The sequence below is a fragment of the Anser cygnoides genome, chromosome 10 (genome assembly GCF_040182565.1).
Source record: "Anser cygnoides isolate HZ-2024a breed goose chromosome 10, Taihu_goose_T2T_genome, whole genome shotgun sequence".
Taxonomy (NCBI): domain Eukaryota; kingdom Metazoa; phylum Chordata; class Aves; order Anseriformes; family Anatidae; genus Anser; species Anser cygnoides.
Window position 1 is genome coordinate 19,028,160 of NC_089882.1, and position 21,202 is coordinate 19,049,361.

The 21,202-nt window shown below is 42.1% G+C and overlaps 1 protein-coding gene and 1 pseudogene across 5 annotated transcripts; one reads left to right on the forward strand and one right to left on the reverse strand.

The window, feature by feature from the left end:
• Positions 1-28: 28 nt before the first annotated feature.
• LOC136791600 (ATR-interacting protein-like) lies at positions 29-20,991 on the reverse strand. Of its 5 annotated transcripts, none has more exons than XM_067003054.1 (11): positions 20,660-20,991; positions 20,495-20,577; positions 19,031-19,201; positions 18,263-18,378; positions 17,763-17,923; positions 16,128-16,223; positions 15,214-15,343; positions 12,963-13,682; positions 12,082-12,224; positions 11,294-11,385; positions 29-139 (listed from the first exon to the last, which is right to left on the reverse strand). In XM_067003054.1, exons 1-11 carry the CDS (start codon positions 20,964-20,966, stop codon positions 44-46), a joined length of 2,115 nt encoding a protein of 704 aa, XP_066859155.1. In that variant the 5' UTR covers positions 20,967-20,991; the 3' UTR covers positions 29-43. The 5 variants fall into 5 exon arrangements, with proteins under 5 accessions (XP_066859155.1, XP_066859156.1, XP_066859157.1 ...); XM_067003055.1 differs by lacking the exon at positions 29-139 and adding an exon at positions 7,842-9,125 and having other exon boundaries at positions 20,660-20,990; XM_067003056.1 differs by lacking the exon at positions 29-139 and adding an exon at positions 7,842-10,238 and having other exon boundaries at positions 20,660-20,990.
• Positions 3,981-6,244, forward strand: LOC136791609 (protein BTG1-like; annotated as a pseudogene).
• Positions 20,992-21,202: the final 211 nt, after the last annotated feature.

Genomic DNA, 21,202 nt, shown 5'->3' on the forward strand with positions numbered 1-21,202 from the left:
GGGACCGTCCCTGGTGGGATGCTGACGGGAACCCTGGGGGAACTCACCAGGCAAAACGTGTGGGCACAGAGTCCATTCCTTCCGTGTCTGGGGCCGCAGATGTTCGGGTCAGCATCTGCCCGGCCACACAGCATGCATGCTGGAGGGGAGAGAGCAAATGGCACAGCCACTGAGCACCTTTGCGGGGCCAGGTGTCCCTGAGGGACTGTCCCCAAGGGCCTGTTCTGTCCCTGCCATGCTGGCTGATGGGCAGGGCCAGAGGCTGTGGAGGGGAAGGAGGCACAGCAGGCACAAGGGTCCCAGCAGGCACCCAGAGCCCGACCTGGGCCCCCCCTGCCAAGGAGCAGAGGGGCCCTGCCCCGGGGTGGTTGGGGAGCCCCTGCCTGCCCCTGCCTCCCCTCTCGGCCACAGGCAGCCCCCCCAGCACGCCCCCACAATCACCACCGCACGCCCCCCGTTTGGGCAGGGACGCCCAAAGCTACCTGGCACCCGCTGTGACAGAGCCCCCGCCTCACAGGGGTGGCTGGAGGTGCCACGCTGGGGCCTGGGCCCTCGGCACCCAAGCAAGAGGGTGGCCGCTCTTGCAGCCGGCACAGGCTCAAATGCCGGGTCCCGCGACACGCGGCGGAGAGGACGGATTGCTTCCCTCGGCCTGCTGGCAACGCTCCCCGTGCCACAGGCAGGAGCGGAGATGTCCCTCGGACAGGGCTGCAGCCCTGGAGTGGCGGCGCCTGCACCGCACCTTTGGGCCAGCATTGCCGCCCTCCGGGAGAGCCGCAGGACACCTGGCGTTTGGGTCACAGCTTGCTCCCTCCTCACGTCCTTCTCCTACAGAGTTTCTCGAGAGCAGGGTGAGACCAGAGCTCGTTGTCTCCCCCAGACATCAGCAAGAGACGTTACAAAGCCAGTATTCAGAAATATTCTTTCTGTGTGTAGTGGGAATGTTAGCATAATGTTTGGCTCTGTGGTCTGGTGATAAAGGCAACTACTGTTTCTAAGAATGTTTTTTACTGGATTATGTTTAATAAGAGATGCGTCAAATAGATTGAGTAAAACAAAAACTTCTTGTGTTGTTTAAAATCTTCACGTAGAGGGTCCAGGGTTCTGTGTCAGTCACTCTAGAAAGGCTGACTAAGACCTTTAAGCAAAAAGGATCTTGACTTAGATTTTACTTGGTCTTCCTATTTTTCATTTTATTATTATTTTATATGATAACTGACTGGGCTAGTGCTATTGTTGTTTACCGTTTTTACTTTTCAATAGCGATGGTAATGTACTGCTGATACAGCTTCATTTTTTCCCCCCAGCTAAAGTTGAGGAAAAATAGAGTAGAACACTTGCATATACTTTTTTTTTTTAATAAGATGTAACAAGATATTGACTGCCTTTCTCCATTCCAGGTGTTTCTGCTGAAGAGAAATGACTTTGCAGGTGAACAGAATAACAGCAAAGGTAAATCTCAATTTATAAGCTTAAAAAAAAAAATTCTCTGTGAAAGAAGATGATATGCATGGTAGTGATAATTCATTTGTTTCTGTCTGTGCGATAAGATTTCTCAACTCTCAAAGCTAAAAGTCTTCCAGAAAATGGGGGGTGGGGGGAAGAAGCTTGCAGTTTGTGCGTGGGGATGAGAGAGTGAGAGAGAGTACTGGTTAAAACTTGTTTCTGCTGAAAAATGACATATTTCAACGGGTCATGCTTAACTGTGCTGGTATGCTGTTTGCAATTGCTTAATTACATTCACACTGTTGTGTTATAGGAAGCATGGGTATTCTCTAAAACAGACTGCTTATATAAATGGCTACTATAATAATCAGCAAATAACTAGTTTCCAAAGGTTTAGATACTAATGCATATGGAACCATTTTCTGGCATGGAGATGAAAGTCTAATAGTTATACAGCTATTGCTTTCTCTGTCTTCTTTCTGTGGTTTGTGTAGCTTGAGCTTTAAGTATGAAACTTGCTGTGGAGAATATAAAAGATCCAGGTGTGGCTTTGATATCAGCTGCTAGCTGTGGCATCTTTTCATTTTTACAGGAAAACCTTCTTATTTCACTTGAACGCGCTGCTTAGTGGACCTAGGTGCCAGACCTCAACGTAGTGAGCACTGATCTGTGCTAGCAGTGTTGTGACATTTCTTTGTTCGCCTGCAGTGCTTTCAACTACTTTTCATTTGGTTCCTCAAAAGCCTTTTCTACTCTGATCTTTACTCAAGTTTCTCATGAGCAAGTCAAAACCAGGTCCCTTAATATCTGTCCTAGCTTTAGTAGAGCCTTGACTGACCAGGGATTTGTGCGTATATTCGTATGGGTATACGCAGCTTGGAAAGGAGGAAGTGTTTTGTGTAATTAAGCACGGTTTGATACCTTGTCTGGATTTGTATAGCTCTTAATGCTGTTAACAGTAACGCTATGTTTATTCTGAATACTAGTAAGAATTTCATGACTTCAGTGTAAGCATGTTGGTGCGTTTGTCTATGTCACCTGGAAACGAGTAGCTGTCTTCCTGTGTTTGTGGCAATACTGCCAGGGTGTCAAAGGTTTTGAAGTCACACAGTGCAGATATGGTAGGGGAATTCTGTATTATCCAAAGGGAAGGGATGTGGATAATGTGGGGAAGCGTTTGAGATAAGTACCTGGCAGAATATGCAGGATAAACTTAGTCCCAGAGCTGGTCTTACAGTGACAGTAAAATTTTGTTGTGCAGGAATAATTATCTACTACAGGAATTCTGTGTAAACCAAAGTAGCATCTTAAGTAATGCAAGCTTACTCCTTTTCATGTAACTTGACTACAAGTAATGACTGTGCCTGCTCAGCTGTGGTGGTGTGGCGTAGTCCATGTGTGCCTGCATAATCTTACCAGTGAAGTCTCCAAAACTGGAGATGTGGATTTTGTGTTCTGATTCTCAATAAGACTGAAGTAATTGGATGACAGTTATGTCCAGTTACCGGCAAAGATTATTTTTTAATTAATTTCTAAAGTCTGAGTCACTGAAATGCATGCTGGACTTAATTGAACACGTGTTCTAATAAAATAGTATCTTGATGCAGCTCTCTACACTTCCTCAGGAACAGAGGTCATATAGAGCTAACAGTTGTGAGGGAAAGGAAAAGAAAGCACAGAAATTCACTGTCTTCCTTGAAGAAGAGATAAAATACATTTTTTTTTCTTCCTGTAGTGGATAAAAATCTCTTTGGCTAGGTTATAAAATGACATACAGAATTATACTCCAAAGCTTGTGGACTTGAAATACGATGGGTAGATTTTTAAACAACGGCTTTAAAATGTGAAGTCATAAAGTGGGACTGTTGAAAGTGGGACTATCCATCCAAAATTCAGGTGCTGTAGTTCTGTCACTTGAGGTTCTTGACCCTTCTGTCTTGGTCATGTTGCTGTCTATTAAGTAGGGAAGAGCAGGGGCAAGAAGTCTTATTCAGGTGAATAACATCAAGTAAGCAGGAGCAATATGTGAATTTTATTGCTGTCATGCTGTTTCAAACAATTTTGTCCAAACTGGATAGGAACTTGCTTTCCTGAAGCAGATTTTGTACAAACAGACTAAGTCTGAAGAGGTTCTAATAGTAAACGTAGTGAAACTTGCTTGACTGCTTCAGTGTGTCCGATAGCAGGACCTAGCAGAAATAAACCAGAGAGGGCTCTGTAATTAATAGATGCTTTAATGAACACATTGTCTGTCCTGCTATTGCCAGTAGTAACTGAGCATTTCCGTGGGAGCTCCCCCCGTGTGGGATGAGACTCAAGTCTGTTACGAGTTTTCTCCTGTATTGTTCTCTTCTAGTGCTCCAGCTAGGTGGGTTGGGATTTCTGGGTATAGCCTCAGTGACTTCTGACCCTTAGATCAAAGGGATGGAATTTTATGAGGCTTGGGGAAACTTGCTGTAAATAACTCCTGTAAATTCTAAACCTGTGTTCAACTGATTGTTAGTAACAACTGAAATACTAGCCAAACCTCTGTCATGCCTCTACTGATGAGTAAGTATCTGGTAAACTTTTGAGCAGCAGTAAAACAAGATCTGTTTTTAAAGGTCTGCAGACAAGCCTTCTCCTTAACTCCTGTATATGGCTTTTGCTGCTACTGAGCTAGAGCTGATGTCACGCTCTTAAGCTGACAAGCAAGAAAGAGGTGAAAACAATTCGGATGTGCAGCTGGGGAAACAAGATGCTATTTACCTTACTCACAGGTGAGCTCCCTCTGGCTCTTTGGCGTACGGCAGCGCCTTAGAGCGGAGCGAAGGAGCAGTGTGCGCTCTCCTAACGACGGAGAATTAAAATGTTAGAACCGCAGAGCCCAGTGGTGATGGGGGGGAGGTGACTTTTTTAAGCTGAGGTGGATTTAAGGCCGAACCAGAGGAAGGAGGGGAGAGATTTAAATAAGACCAGAACGGACCAGCGGCTGCGGGCCGCGTGCACTTCCTCGGCCTCTGCCGCGGGGGCGGGGCGCGCCTTTGTGACGCGGCCGCGGCGCGGCGCCGCCATTGGCTGGCGGGGCGCGGCGGGGCGCGGGGAGCGCGGCGGGGCGCGCCGGCGGGCGGCCACGTGGGCAGAGGTGTGCGCGGCCGCGGCCTTCGTCACCCGCCTCCTGCAGGCCGCCGGCGGTATCGGCGAGGAGCGGCTGCGGCGCTTCCAGGAGTGCCTGCAGGAGGCGCTGCGCGGTGAGCGGGCGGCGGCGGCGGCGGGAGGCCCCGGCCCGGCGGCGGGGCGCGGGGCCGCGCTGACGCCGCTCTTTGTTCCTCCCGCAGAGCGGTACAAGCACCACTGGTTCCCCCTGACGCCCTCCAGGGGCTCCGGGTACCGCTGCATTAGGATCAGCCACACGATGGACCCCTTGATAGGCGAGGCGGCGGGGATGATTGGACTGAGCCACGAGAGACTCCTCCAGCTCCTACCCAGCGACTTGACTATTTGGGTCGACCCTTTCGAGGTGTCCTATCGTATAGGTGAAAACGGCTTTATCTGCGTCCTTTACAAAAGTCCCCAGCCAGGGTAGCAGACGTCCAAACCGCTAGAGAGTGGGACCAGCCGTAAGGAGCAGCAGATCCATCCCTTCCAAGAATTACAACATGATGACGTTTTCTGGTTAAGTTCCTGTTCCAACGATGTATATGTATCCTGGCTTCTGATAAAAGTAGATGCAACCGAGACCTGATGGACGGGAAGTGTTACCAAAATCAGTAGCTATGAGGGTGCTACGGAGATTTCATGAACAGACGCACTGGGGTACTCAGGCGTTGGTGGATCAATTTGCCACATATTATATGTGTATAGGGATTTATAATATAGCAAAGAGGATCGTAAATGATTGCATAACTTGTCGGAGGGTAAATGCTCAACACATGAGAAAAAGGGTCCCGGGAGGAGGACGAGAATTGGCACATCGACCTTTTGCAAAGATTCAATTAGATTTTACTGAACTTCCAAAAACGGGGCGATATAGATACTTATTAGTTATTGTAGACCACCTCACAAACTTTGTTGAAGCATTCCCTACGGCAAGGGCCACAGCTCAAACCGTGGTAAAGATATTATTAGAAAGCATCATACCCAGATACGGGGTAATAGAAGCAACTGACTCTGATCGAGGCACACACTTTGTGTCAAAGGTATCCCGAGACACGATGAAGGCTCTGGGAATTAAATGGGAATATCACACTCCCTGGCATCCTCAGAGTTCGGGAAAGGTAGAACGAATGAATGGTGAAATTAAAAGCAACTAACAAAGCTTATGATAGAGACTAAAACCTCCTGGGTGAAATGTTTACCGCTTGCACTATTGAATATATGGACATAGCCCCGAGCCGATGTCGGAATCTCACCTTTTGAAAGGCTGTATGGTATGCCTTATGATTTAGAGATGCCATCTGATCACCCCCCAGGTACAGGATATCCAATTAAAACCTTATTTAATACAGCTTATGAACCAACGGAGGGAGTTGCAAGCGAAAGGCTTGGTGGCTAGATATAGCAATCCATAGGATACAACCTGGAGATAGGGTTCTAATTAAGACATGGAAAGAAACGTCTTTAACAGCACGGTGGGGAGGCCCCTATGTTGTTTTACTTATCACAGAGACGGCTATCCGGACGGCTGAGAAGGGGTGAACGCATGCCAGTCGCGTGAAAGGACCGATCCAGAAAAGCAAATGGGAAGCGGTCGCAGGCCCTGATGACTTAAAGCTCACGTTGAAACGAACTCGATAAGTATGGTCTAACTGTCTATGTATCGTAAAAAAAAAAAAAAGGAGGAAAGGGGACCCTGTTTGATCAGAAAAAGGTCGCGGTTACCTGAGAAACTCCCCTGAAGAACACTGCTGCTGCCAAGAACTTGCACCTTGTAGTTCGCTGCAACCGAACTGACAAGCGAGGCAGAGAGTGAAACGGTGGGGAATTACGTGGCCAGGTAAAGAACTCTGGAAAATGGGCCCTAGCCATTTTTTTTGCGATACATAGTAATGGGTACGATTGTTTACACTGTTCCTGGGTCTGCGCACCCTCACAAACCTTTTAAATGGAGCCTGATTAGATGGGAAGATCACCATGTTGTTCAGCAGATAACTACTGCTGGGGGACTGATAGGGAAGGCATCATCTATATAAAGAAGGAAGAGACTAAGAGTCCCCAACGGGTGGGACCAAATCAGAAACTGTCGGGGAGTGTTTTGAGGATTCAGCCTACACAAGCTTTTAGAATGCTAACTCCTAATAGCCCTAAACCACTGGAGGTTGCTAATAAATCAGTAAACCCGGAGTATGGGATTAGAAATGAAGGGGTGACCGGGAATAACATATGGAGAATCATGAATGCTAGTTATCAGTTGTTGAATCAACCAAATCCAGACGTGCCTAGACCTTGCTGGTTATGTCTTGATATAAGGCCCTCATATTACGACGCCATTGGGGATCTGGGAGAAACCACCCGTTCAAACGAAACCGATCCCCCACAATGCAATTGGGGAAGGGATGTAGGAATAACGTTAACGGAAGTAACTGGGAATGGCAGGTGCGTAGGCACGGTCCCTGGTGAGAAGTTCCATCTATGCAATATTACAGAAAATGTTACACAATTAGACAAAGAAAAATGGTTAATACCAGCAGATAACACCAGATGGGTATGTTCGTCTCTGGGGGTAACTCCATGCTTATCTTTAAAATTGTTCAACTCGTCTCATGATTTTTGTGTACAGGTAGTAATTATACCTAGGATTCTTTACCATTCTGAGGAGTATATGTACATCCAACATGCTATGGCAAAAAAAAAACACTTAAGGAAGAGAGAGCCTATTACGGCTGTCACTTTAGCCACTCTGATGATTCTGGGGGCTGCAGGAGCCGGAACTGAAATTACCTCTCTGGTAAAACAAAGCCAAGAATTTACCTCTCTACGCATTGCTGTAGATGAGGATTTGGCCCGTATCGAGCAATCCATATCAGCTTTAGAGAAATCTGTACGACAAAATCGTAGGGGATTAGATCTGATTTTTCTACAACAAGGAGGATTGTGTGCAGCCCTACGAGAGGAGTGTTGCGTATATGCAGATCATACTGGAGTAGTAAGGGATACAATGACTAAATTGAGAGAAGGGCTAGAAAAACGAAAAATAGAAAATGAAGCCCACCAGAATTGGTATGAATCCTGGTTTAATTACTCACTTTGGCTCACTACACTGCTATCAACTATAGCAGGACCTTTGTTGCTGCTCATATTAACACTAACTTTTGTACCATGTATATTCAATCGAATAATCGCGATTGTAAAAAAACCGATTAGAGGCAGCTCACCTTATGCTTGTGCGTGCGAAATATGAATCTCTTGAACAGGAGGAGGATGACGCAGAAACTTTAATATTGAGCAAACAAGTGCTTCAAAAATTCATCAATGAACAAAATATGTTAGAAAAAGAAAAAGGAGGGATTGTGATAAATTAGCGGGTGTTTGTTCATTGTCTTTAAAAGGAATTCAGAGGATCTGCTGAGAAGATAAGGTTTTGCAATTTACGACCTTGTTAAGGGGGAAGACTAAGCAAGTAGATAGTGGGGAGGGGGTGTTGGATAAACATCCTTGGTAAAACAAAGACTCTGTGAAATACTGTTTCCCGCTTCACTACCCTCCCCCTTGAACACGAGCACAACGCATGATCATTGAAAGAAAAACAACGACCCCCAACAACGAACTGCGCAGCTTCAGAAGGTCCAACAAGTCCTGACAAGCCGAAACTTGGATGCTATAAAACGGCGACACTGAAAAGGGAAAGTTGCGTGCTGTGGTGGAGCGGAGACTCCCCAGCCGCCCAGCGCTGTTTTGCTTGTGCCTGCTTACTTAATTAATAAAATATTTCTGATAGACCAAGAAATTTGTATGGTCTCACTTATAACAAACCACACGATGGACCCCTTGATAGGCGAGGCGGCGGGGATGATTGGACTGAGCCACGAGAGACTCCTCCAGCTCCTACCCAGCGACTTGACTATTTGGGTCGACCCTTTCGAGGTGTCCTATCGTATAGGTGAAAACGGCTTTATCTGCGTCCTTTACAAAAGTCCCCAGCCAGGGTAGCAGACGTCCAAACCGCTAGAGAGTAGGACCAGCCGTAAGGAGCAGCAGATCCAGCCCTTCCAAGAATTACAACATGATGACGTTTTCTGGTTAAGTTCCTGTTCCAACGATGTATATGTATCCTGGCTTCTGATAAAAGTAGATGCAACCGAGACCTTTATTCTTCTTTTTATTGGTAGTGGTAGTATTTTCCACCCAATAGTCATTCAAGCCGTAGTATTACTGCCAAGTTCTTCGTGGCCAAGGGCTAATGTACAAAGCAGTTCTTTAAGCTGCCTGTTACTCTCTGGATCACGTACTGTAAATGCACTGTGCAGTCAGCTGACTGTTTTACACATTTATATTTTCAAGGAAGTACTAGCTATTTGTAATAAAAAAGCAATATTGTAGCACTCTTCATGATGAATTTTCATCAAGATTAGCACTTGGTTTAAAAAAAACTCAACTTGCAAGGCAATAACAGGGGATTAAAAAACAAATTTAATGAGCTGCACGTAAATCTTTCCAGTGACTTGTCTGCACAGAGTTTTCTCAGGGTCGTTCAAGTTTGGCTGTAAGGCACAAATAACAAAAAGTAACTTCTATTTTTTTCCTCTTTCAAAGCATGCATTTATGCCAGGGCTGGGTTTCATCTTGCCCCAACGTTTTGACAGAAGGGATTGGGGAAATAGTTATCTTGTTATTTCTACTTATTGAAGTAGAATAATAAAGACTTGTTCAAACTGCTTTTGACTTTGTTGTTGTTGTTTTTTCTTTTTGAAACATTGCTCTGAAAGCTTTCTGTAGCTCTTTCTAATCATTTCAGATATTCTACCTTTCAGAAGTTGAAGCCCTTAATATTCACCCTTATTTCGGATAGCTACAACGTGCTTAATTTCAGCTCAGACACAAGGTGTTTGAGCAGAGCTCTGTGGTGTTGCAGTGTGTGCTGTGTGAAACTGAATGGAAGCAAAATTATTTTTCTAACACTTGATCAGTTGCAGGAATGTTTTTGAGTTCATTGGGAGATGAAGTTAATGTTTAAAACTGCAACTTAAAGCCGTGTAGGAAGCTGGAGTCAAACACTAATGATAAGTATCATTTAACTGTTGTGATTTTTCTGGGAAACAAGAAACTGCCAGTTCTTGAGTTAGGTTGGATTCCTTCTCATCTTGTTTGTCTCTCTAATGCCAGTTAGGTACAAATTAGGAAAAATATCAAACGCAGCGGTTTCAATGTAATATCAAAACCTTGTTTCTGGTTTATGTGGAGACTCCAGAATAGGATTTGGTTTCTCAGAGCTGTTCTAAGTCAGAAGCTGTGGCTCGTAAGGCAACTGTGGAAGACTGCACAGTCTCTAGCACGGCTGTTCTCTGGTAGCCCAGTGCTCAGTCAGAGTTGGATAATTGATGGAAGAGCTTTGTCTGGTGGTAGTATGTCAGCAAAAAAATAAATAAATCTTGCCCTCTGTCAATAACATGGTAAAGCATACAGTAAAGAGGCAAGTCTGGGCAAACTGGAAAGGGCAGAACTCCAGCTTGCATAAAGATGTTTTTTCTTTGCATTAGAAAAAGCTGTGGCTTGTTCACTGCTGTTTGTCTTGATCACTGTTTGCCTTGTTCTTTTGGAGGCAGGCTCATCTAGCAGTCTTTGTTTCATCCGAACAATGTGCATAGTGCCATATCCTTAGTCATTAAAATTTGGTAAAGAATAAAAATACAATTGTTTTTCTAGTCTGTCACTCCCAATAAATGAGTTTATGGGTTATTTTAAGTGAAAAATATGTTTATCATAAGAAATAAATTTGCTGCAAGACCTTAAAAGAGTGAAAAATCAGTTCTTATGGCATTGTTTTATTTTCTTAGTAACACCTTTTCCTGTGATATATATCCCGTACAGGCAATTCTATTGAGGACCTCTAAGGGACAAATTTGATGTGTTTGTTGCTAATTGTATGAAGTAACTTTAAATCTACTAAGGAGAGGTGCCCTCTTCGGATAAGTGTCATTTGCAGGATAATTGGCCTTGCTGCACACTAGATGAGCATAGCTTGGCGGAAAGGATGTAGCACAAAGTGTTTAGCTGAAGAGTGGCTTTTATGGAGCAGTAAATGTTCAAGGAGTGGAGTGAAAGGTGAATGAGGACACTGGGCATGGTTTCCAGATAGTGGGTGTGGTTTGACAGACAAGCAGGGTACAGTAGCTTTTTTTGGATATTCCTTTCTTGTGTGCTGTGTAAGAGCAGAGAAGAGCCTGGGTGAATCCAGCTATGGTGTCCAACTATTCTCCCTATACAGGATCATGCATACTGTACAGCAAGCTAGTATTTCACCATACACTGTATTCCATTTGGAATGATTTCAAAGATACAGTTCAGAAGTAAATTATAAAATCAAAATGAAACATAGGTCTTGCTTCCTTTTACTCCACCAATCTAAAAGAAAAATAAAACTTGCAGTCTTGAACATTTACAGCCATTCTAAGAGCCTTCTCGCTTTTTCAGTGACTTAACTATGTTGACTGCTATGACTGATGTTATCTTGAAGAGTGGTTATTGTTTCAATTTCAAACAGCTTCTCTTAAAAGTCAATGTAATCCTTTACTGCAAGCGAATACTCTGAATTTTTGTTTCAGTTGAAGACAGAACTTACTTTCAAACAATTTGTGCACCGCCCTGTTCCTCCCTTCCCCCTTCCCACCCCCCAATAGGAAAAAGAACATGAACTAACAACTGTTGTTACCTCTTGTTCCAGCTGAAGCCAAAGCACTTCAGATGCTGATTTATCTGGCCTTGATGTGATATACATGTACAGTGCAAGAAGAAGGCAGGTATCTGAAAGACAAATTTGAAAGACAAATTGTTCTTTTCCCAGCTAGTCAATTGTTTGTGATAAAAATTAGTATTTTTTTCCCACAGAAGATAACATATTTCAGAAAACATGTAGAGTGCTATCCTGGGCTCAAGATACAGATTCAACTTCTTGCTTTACTTCCAGACACCTTAAGCAGTGCTGAAGAAATTAGTATCCCTAAACTTTATATGCGTTTGTGGTGCTACTCTCCTATTACATTCTTAGGGTACTAGACCAGAGTATTTGTCATGCAGGGTACTGTAATCCCTAAACTCAATGTTGTCATGAGTGCAGATCCCCTGCAGAATGGAATTAGCCTTCAAATCCTCAAAACCCCTTCTTCCTTACCAACTTTTAATATAGTAAACATTCACCTGGAAAGTAGTTTTTAAAGTCCAGATGGGTATCAAAACTCTGTACGGATACTGCCAGACAAAATATTCTTTAAACAGTAACTGGAGCTCGGTGCTAGAAAATGTTTTTAGGTGACACAGCAGGCTTTGCCTTTGGCGGGTTTAATACTAATAAGCTATTTAAATTAATTTATTTAATAAGGTATTTAATACTAATAAGCTTTGGGGGGTTTAATACTTAATAAGCAAGGCTTATTTGTATTATTTTTAGTTGTGCTAACTAACATTCAACTGTTAACAATTACGCGTTAGGCAATCTTTTACCTGAATGAGAACAAAGCTGAGCAACCAACATGTGGTGTTGAGCAAGTATAGACAACAGTTTCACGGTCAAAAGGACAGCACGCAAAGGGATCTCTGGACACAGACAACGGAGCAGTATCTGGCTACTCAGTAAGTGCTGAAAACTTCAAAAGAAAGATCTGAGTTAGAAACATGAAAAGCACTGACAATTTGAAAATAATTCACCATTTCTTACATGCAGCATCGTAATTCATGCCTTTTCAGCCATTCCAAACTAGGTGATCTCAACTTACATGCCATAAGCTGAAAAACATAGATTTTGAAGACAGTCTGCAGTTCACACTATGGTTCCATATATTAGACCATTAGCAGACAAATTGTTGCACTTTTAAGAGTGCCATTTTATGTGCCAGAATAAATAAATATTATAAATATTTTGTAGTATAAAATTTATTTTATATAATTATAAATAAAACATATGAAATATTCAAATATTATCATATTAATATAGACTAAAGAAATAAAACAGAAAGCCCTGTGCTTTCCTTCCTTACACATCTCCCAGCAATTGGAAAAATCAAAAAAAAAAAAAAAAAACTTATCAACTGCATACAGCCTTAAGAAGTTTTCTCTCTTCAAAGTGACAGCTATGCAATGAGGCAACAGCGTCTGCTTCATATAAACTTATAAGCAGATCTTATTATTAATTTGGGGCAATTATCTCATTCATTAGCAGCAAAGGCAGATCCTCCCATGCATCTCAAAGATGAGCTGAGAAACATGATACTCTCCCATACATGTCATACTTTCTACTGTCATCTGCACAAATTAGTTTCAACAGAGAATGAAAACTACTAAACAACAAAGAGCCTGAAATCATTTTAAAGCTATTACTGACTTACTTTATTAGCAAGTCCACTGTTGAATTTTCAGCTAATTTTACCAAAACTTTCAGGCTTTGCGTTAGTATATTATCAGTCTGGGAGCCTGTTGTAGTAGAAAAATCTAAAACTTGAATCAGCTTTCTGAACAAAGAATGTTGAGCTCGATCGTTAATAGGGACATCCTGTGGAGCTCCAGGCAGCCCTCCTTGTGTCCTGGTATCTTCTTTATTATCACACAACACATTTCTGTCCATCTTGGAAATCTCTTCATCTCCAACAGTAGAACCTTTTTCTACCTCAGCAGACAGCAGTATGTGGACAACATCCCAGCTATAAAATGCCAAATAATAAAGAATACCCAGTGATATAACTGTTGTTTCTTCAAGGGACAACCTGAAGTCCTCCTTACTTGATACCGTACTTGTGCTGGTTCTAGAAGAAACAACTGAATGGTTTCCACAAGAACCATTTACTGCCTTGTCCGCCAATTGTACTGCTTGACAGTATGCACCAATATGGTGCTCCACCAAGGGCAAGAGATGCACAGCGCCTTGGATCTTGCAACATTTGAGGGGCAAGAACTCTCTCCCACTTCCTGCTAGGCTTCCTGTAGATGACCCTTCATCCATAGCAATCAAGTTCAACCCTGTTATTGCAAGTTTTTGAGCTTCTCGCAGGGATACAAGAGGAGCAATTTCTTCCTGAGTTGTCCTGATGTTGCGTATTTGTGTCGGCTTCCTATCCAAATAAAATTAAAAGGAAAATACTTCAGCAAAAGGTAGCAAACATAGCTGAAAATTTAATTTCATTTATTATTTACCCATATTCTGAATGAAATAATAGAAAGGCTACTGTAGTTAGGTGTCTATTCCCAAAACTAAAAAAAACCTACTCCTTGATACTTGCATGGAAGAACAATATCAAAACAATCCTAAGTCTTGTGAAAGCATTCAGGACTGATAGTTGCGTAACTTTACCAGCTCATTAGTAGCCGTTGTATAAAACTACATTTCAAACACTGACTTCTCAGTTGATGTGCTTGAGACCTGTTGTATATTCTTATCTTCCCCTGAAGTCATTTGGTAGCTTCTGGGAAGAAAGAATATTTGTATATTACTGATGTGTAACAAGTAGGGGCTGTCAAAAGACTTCAACAAAAAAAAGGAGGGACAGCTTTTAGCAATTAACTAGTCAAAATGCAGCTACAAAGGCCAAATGCAGAAACTGCCTGCATAAGTGGCATGGGCAATGAGACGTGAGCCATGCCATAAACCCCACAAAACACAAGAATAAAGTGAGAAACATGTTTGAAATGTGAAGTGTGATATTAAGTTTTCAAAGTTTATTATTAAAGAAGATGTATTCAAGAGAAATGGTGATGATAAGCCTGGCTGATTAGTCTTGGGAAGAAGAAAAACAGACTGAGTAGATTATTAACTTGAGAAAGCTGTGTTGAAAACCTTTATTAAAAGTTCTGCTGCATCAGTGGGTGCAGGAAAACATTTACAAGGTACCATCCTGTAAACCCTCCCATAAACTATGGGTTGTGATCCAGATTTTGTGAGCAATTAATTCCTTTCTAAACTATGATCTTGAATTTAACAATCAACAAGAGTTAGTGTTTATGTTTAAGTAAACCTTAAATAAAAAGTATAGGATTCTCAACAAAAGAGCAGTAAAGCAGGTAACAACAAAAATCTTAGGAACAAATATGACTTTTAAAGACATATTCAGCCAATTTTATATCTAATATTTGTATTTAAATACTTTACAGAGCATTGTGTAAAAACTGTATTGGCAAAAAATTGGCAAAAACTGTACATGAATTGAACATAAATTTAGATTAAAACAAAAACTCTACAGTTCTTTTGATCACATTTTACTCTTACTTGACTCATGATCTTGTTTATACACTTCTTTCATTGCAATGCAAGTTTTATATCCTTAAATAGATATGGATAGCTGTGGCTGATAGCAGCTTTAAAGTTTTACTTATTTCTTTGTCTTCCCTTAAAATAAAATTAACCTAGTTTCTCTCCTAGTGTTTCTCCAAAATTTAGTATCCACAATAATCAAACATTAATAACTGAAGACACAGAATGACATTCCAAATTCTGCCTTAAATGGCCTCAGCAAAACAGCATTGAACACAAGGAATGAAGTATCCAACATGAGTCCTACATGAGTAAGCGTTTCATACAGAGTGTCCACTATACTGCCACTATACTAAGAACACGTCTGATATAGTAAAAACAAAAAATAAACTTACGTATCCAGAAGGTTAGGCTGTAACATAGCTCCTTGTAGGGTCTCCGAGTTACTGCTAAGAAGATGGCAGAGACCTAGTAAAGACCCAGAGACAATGGGCTGCTTCATCAGTGCATTCAGTAAGATAGAACCTGAAAAGATATATAATTGTCTTTGGAGTAGTTTTACCATCAATGACAACAGTAACAAAAATATTTCAAAAGATTAACCTCATTTATAGTGCTCTCAACCACAAAATTATTTTTTCGTTACAAATTTTCTCTTTCTTACAAGAGAGATTTCAGGAAAAGAATCACGTTCTAAAATACATTTTTCTGAAAATCTTCAAGATGCGATTTAAATATTAACCAAGTTATATTTAGAGAGATTTTAATTACAATCCCCATATTAACAAAATATCTCAATCCAAATGATTGTTATAACCCACAACTATCCTGGTGACTTGCTCTCCCTTTTCCATTCCAGACATTAAAATCATGTGATACAATCCTTTTCTGAACTGGAAGTAAGATGTTGAACATTTTAAATGTTGCTCTGTTGTTTTTACTTAAAGAAAAAATTGTGCAAAGTTTGCAATAAAAAGTGTAGTATCTTAATAGTGAAAGAGCCACCCTCCTAGTAAGATGCCTCTCAGTCTATATCTTGGTCCATATCCTTCCATAAAGCAAAACCCAGGCAAACATTTTCCTTAAATAGAGTAACAGTATCGGAATGTTATGGAGATACAAGATGATAATATAATCTGAAATGTTTTATTGCAAAATCACAATACTCAAAGCAAAAAGCAGCTAGCTCACCACCTCTGTGCATTGGCACTGCACATAGCAGGTTCGTCAGCCTGACACGGCTTAGTACTGGCACCTTAGCCGTACCTCAGAAACGCTCACTATTTCTGTGCTACCAGCAATACCTTACCTTGTGTGTTTCGTTTATGTACAGATTTATAGGACCCGTTTTTTGCCACTGTTTCATGCTTCATGGATAAAACTTCAGGATGGGGTATCTTACTATCTAAAACAAACAGTAATTACAATTCATGTATGAGAACTAGATTGCTTATAAATCCATATCTATCATTTACGCACATTCAATTAGCAACAGCCATTGTATAGGAAGTACACAGGCAGCAGATCAGCATAAAATACATATTTTGCGTAACTCAGTAATGTCAAATAATAATCACGGAATCATAAAATAATTTGGAGGGGACCTTAAAGATCATCTAATTCCAACCTCCTGCTGTGGACAGGGAAACCTCCCACCAGACCAGGTTGCCCAAAGCCCCATCCAGCCTGGCCTTGAATGCTGCCAGGGACGGGGCAGCCACAGCTTCTATGGGTAGCCTGTGCCAGTGCCTCACCACTCTCTGAGTAAAGAAATTTGTTCCTTATATCTAATCTAAATCTAACCTTTTTTTTAGTTTAAAGCCGTTACTCCTTGTCCTATCACCACATTCCCTGATAAAGAGTCCCTCTCCAGCTTTCTTGGAGGTCCAGGTCCCCTTTAGGTACTGAAACACTCTAATACTATGTAGTTAATATAGTAATTATAATACTACAGTTAAGAGCTGTGATGCAAGCAGAATTGCTCCCTAAAATACATTAGAAAATGTAAAAACTTAGAAAAAAGCCTTGTAGGGTTCCTAAGACAACTCATCAGCGTGTTTTTCAAACAAATAGGCGTACTGAATGTTGTTACCATAACGAATAGGTGGGGGGGGGATAACAGTGTTAATCCTTTAAGGCTACTGTAGTTATTTTTGTTTGTTTTTGAAAGTTCATATTGCCCACACAGTTTCAGACTGAATACTATAGCCGAAGGGTAATGTCTCAAATTTTTCATTTTGTTTTCTGTACGTATTAGCTGATGATACCCAAATTTCATTGGCTGCTACAAAAAAAAACACACCATTTTTGTTTCATATTACAGCAATCTTCAAACATATTTTATTTTCCTAAGTTTTACGCAATGAATTTAAAGATGCAATTTTATGAGAATTACTGCTCTATACATAGAAGAGGAAATGAGTAACCGGTTTCAGCTGTTTCTTTCAATATGGCTAAATATGTACCATTTAAAATAAAATGCCAAAAAAGGGTCTGTTTATTAAAGCCAGAATCGCAGTAATCCAAAAAAAAAAAAAAAAAAAATTAGTTGACTAGCAGACATTTTCAAGAAACAGGCAAATTATTTCCTGTTCTTTCTTCAGTGACAAGGACAGATAACAATTTGGGTATTTTAGTTCACCCCATAATAAATGAAAGTTTTTCACTACAGCCAACAGATAATTCATCATTGATATCCTGGCATCTGGTACACTGACATTTACCAAGATGTGAATTAAATTGATCTTCATGCAAATTTGAGTCATAGCTTAATGCCAATTGCTATAAAACCAAAATAAATTTAAGCAAAATCAAACTAAGAGAAATACTGTTTTTCCCTACAGTACTCTTACTGAAACCACTCTGTTACATAGTACAAAAAGCTTTATCAAAGGCAGAATGTCCATATGCAGCTAAAAATGTTGCAAGTTATATATGGGTTTACCTTCTTGGATGGAAGCAGCCTGGGCAAACAAGTTTCTTGAAGAAGAAGATGGTCTAGTAGACGCATCAGCGCTGAAAGACTCCTTTGTAGGAAAAGATCTTTTTCCAGGCTGTGGAGAACATCCTTCTGATTTCACTTGGATTGCAGAATTCTTTTTAGGGCTATTTAAAAAAAATAAAAAAGGAAGAGGAGAAAATACCACCCCCCCAACCGACTTTGATGAATCAGTATCTCTATTAGAACTATTTTATTAAACAGTAAAGAAAGATCTATTTAATATTGTTTGTAGCATTGATGTTTTAGACATATTTCACTATCCGCTCTTTGAAAGTCATAGAGAAGTCTTTTAAAGCAAATTCCACAGAGGTCAACAAACTTTTTTTGGTTGTATTTTTTCAAGAAAACAGAACTAAGAGTTACATGAAGAAAGAAAACCTCTGTAGTACTTCAAGCATACGTATTGTAAAAGGGAACACAAATTCATTTTCCAAAACTCATACCTTGGTGTTAAAACCGTTTGAGTAACATGTTTATTTCTCTCACAGTTCTGAAGTCGCGTTCTTAGTTCATTCATTTCTGCATCTTTGAACTGCAACTCAGACTGCAAAGACAGTATCTGAAAGGGGAATTCAAGAGACAGTTTTACTGTTACGGATACACGAGTGGTGCTATAACTGCAAAGCAACTCAAATTACTGCAAGATTTCAAGATTACCATCTACTTACTGTGATCTCTGCACAAGATCTCCATTTTTATGTATCCTAATCCAATTAATACTACGTTAGAACCAAGTGTCAAAATTCAGGCAAGAAACATATGACTTGGTAAGACCAAGTGCCACGCAGAGTATGACTACAGTGAGGCCGTTAACAGCAGAGTAAACAGCACAAAAGCAGCCACTGTCCTCTTCAGGGGCTTTCAGAAAGATGACTGCAACAGGAATAGCAATCTGATCAGAGTCATACAGCATATTCTGTCTAATTTTTCCATTTAACAATACATTCCAATTGTAATTTTCTGGGGATTGTTTAATAAAACAACAAGTAATCAAAAAATTCTACCATTTTAACTTAGTTCTTTTATGCTGGCAGAAGAAATCCACCAGCAAGTTCTCACACGTGTTTTCTTCTAGATAACAAAATAAAAGCATACGTGATTTGGAAGTTTCATACAAATGTTCTTCCTTTGACTAAATGGACTATAATACCATTTAAGTCATAAAATTAGCTTTCACATGTAATGTGAAGGTAACTGATATAGTTACAAACCTTTTTGGAGAACTCTCTTTCTTTTTCCTTTAGGGTCTGAGATTTTTGCTGTTCCAATAGCATATATGATTTTTTCTGTTCCTCCATAGCATACTCCATCTGCTGCATTGAGTCGCGCAAAATTTTAATTTCTCCATTTTTAATAAGAATTTCATCCTGCATTTCTTTCAGCTACAAAGAGATGAATTCCATTAAACAATGCATTTAACTAAAAGTATTTGTATCATTATCTATGTGGTTGAAGATTAAGCATGCTTATACTTTCTAGAGAGAAAAATGTTTCTGTAAACCAGTTTAGAAAGTCTGCAATATGGCTTCTAATCTTTTTTTTTCCTTTCTGATTAAATCAGGCTCAGCTAGTGTTTTCTCTAACACAATTGTATAACGACAGCAAAGGCATATGTCAATACACTATGCTGGTATCTGTCAGAGACCATTCTTTTCTTTCTCCTCCTCTATGCTTATGCTATTTCTTTGAAAAGTATTCTAGTCACACACAACAATAACTTATTAAAATTTTGGGATGTAACAATAAGGATTGAGAAAAACGTATAAAGACACCTCTATATCATGATATAAAATTACGTTTTACCCTCATGTGGTGTACAGGCAGTGCCTTCCCAATAAAGGAGGATATAAAAGAAGTGGAAGAGAGGTAAGGACGGTGACAGAATTGTAAATAGAGTAGGACCCTTCCATATGGGAGAAAGCACAACTGTGAGGAAACAAAGGTCTATTGAAGCGTAACCGCTATGCACAAGTTATTCCTCTTTTACTGCCTCTCTTAGTAGTCAAGCCCCATCTGCTAGAATCACTCATGAAGTTCAAAGTAAAATCAAAGAAGACATTTCCTGACACAATGTGTTTTTAAGCTGCTGACTGCTTTGACACCAAGAGGTATCAAAAAACAGCTGAGTATTTTTAAAAAATGCACTGAAGAATATTATACTACCTCTGGTAGTGGTTTCTATACGAAATTCTACCAGAGACTAAAAGAACATTCTGGTAAAATATTTGCATAATCTTGCTCAGATCTTATGTTCTTGCTAAGCTGCCTGATGTGGTATGGCCATCTGCATGCTTGCACCTTCCTGCATCTTTTTCTTCCAAGCAGTATGTTTCCATGTGGCATCACCGGGAGGTAATGTAACCACCTAAACGTCCTTTTGCAAGTCTTTAAATTGCACAAAACGACGTACAAAAACCAGAGAAGAACGGATTTGACAGGAAACAAGAAAAGCTGACAGAGCAGCGTTTGCTTGGCTGAAATGCTCAAGAAATAAAGTACTGCTCTCTCTTATTGCCTTACTGGAGCCGTCTCTATTAGGATGCTTCTACTAAATCCGTGGGTTTCAGTAAAGTTGACCAGAAGGCACGGCTGCACCCCAGGCCCCCGCAGGTCCCCCCAAGCCCCACCGAAGGAAGGGCCGTTCGGAGGGGAGGGGAGGGGAGGCCGTCACCCACCTTGTGCCGGGTTTCTTCGTGCTGCGTTTGCAGCACCTCAAGCCGGAACGCGTCCCTCAGCAGCCCGCTCTCCGCGCCGCTCCCTGCCGCGGAAAGAGACCCGCGCGCCGGCCGTGAGGCTCGCCCCAGCACCGGCCCCGGCCCCCCGGCCCCCCGCACACCGACCTCTGGGCTCCTTCCCCGCGGCCCTGCCCCACGGCCCGGCCCGGCCTCCCCACGCGTGTCCCGGGGGGGCCGCGTCCTGCGACAGCGCCTGCGAGGCGATCGTGTCGATCTCCTCCAGGTCGTCCGCCGTGAAGTCGTCGCCGTCCCCGAACGGGTCCTCCGGCGCCTCGGCCCCCGCCGCCGGCCCCTTGGGGCGCTTGTGAGGCGGGACGCCGTTCCCCAGCGCCGCGGCCGGAGCGGGGCCCCGCGCCCAGCCCGCCCCGCACAGCGCGGGGCCGCTGCGCTTCCGCGGCCCGGGCGCCGCCATGGCGGGCAGCGCGGAGCCGAGGGGAGGGAGCGCGGAGCCCGCCGCGCCGGCCGCCAGCCAATCAGCGGCCGGCAGCCTGCCCGCCCGGCCAATGGGGGCCGCCGCCGGGCGTAACGCGAGGGCGGCCGTGGAAAGCTGGGGGGGGGGGGGGGGGATGGTGATGTCAGCCCACGTGACCTTCCCCTTGCTGTGGTAAACCCCAGGCGGCCGCCTCGTCTTGGGGTTTGGCTGTTTGG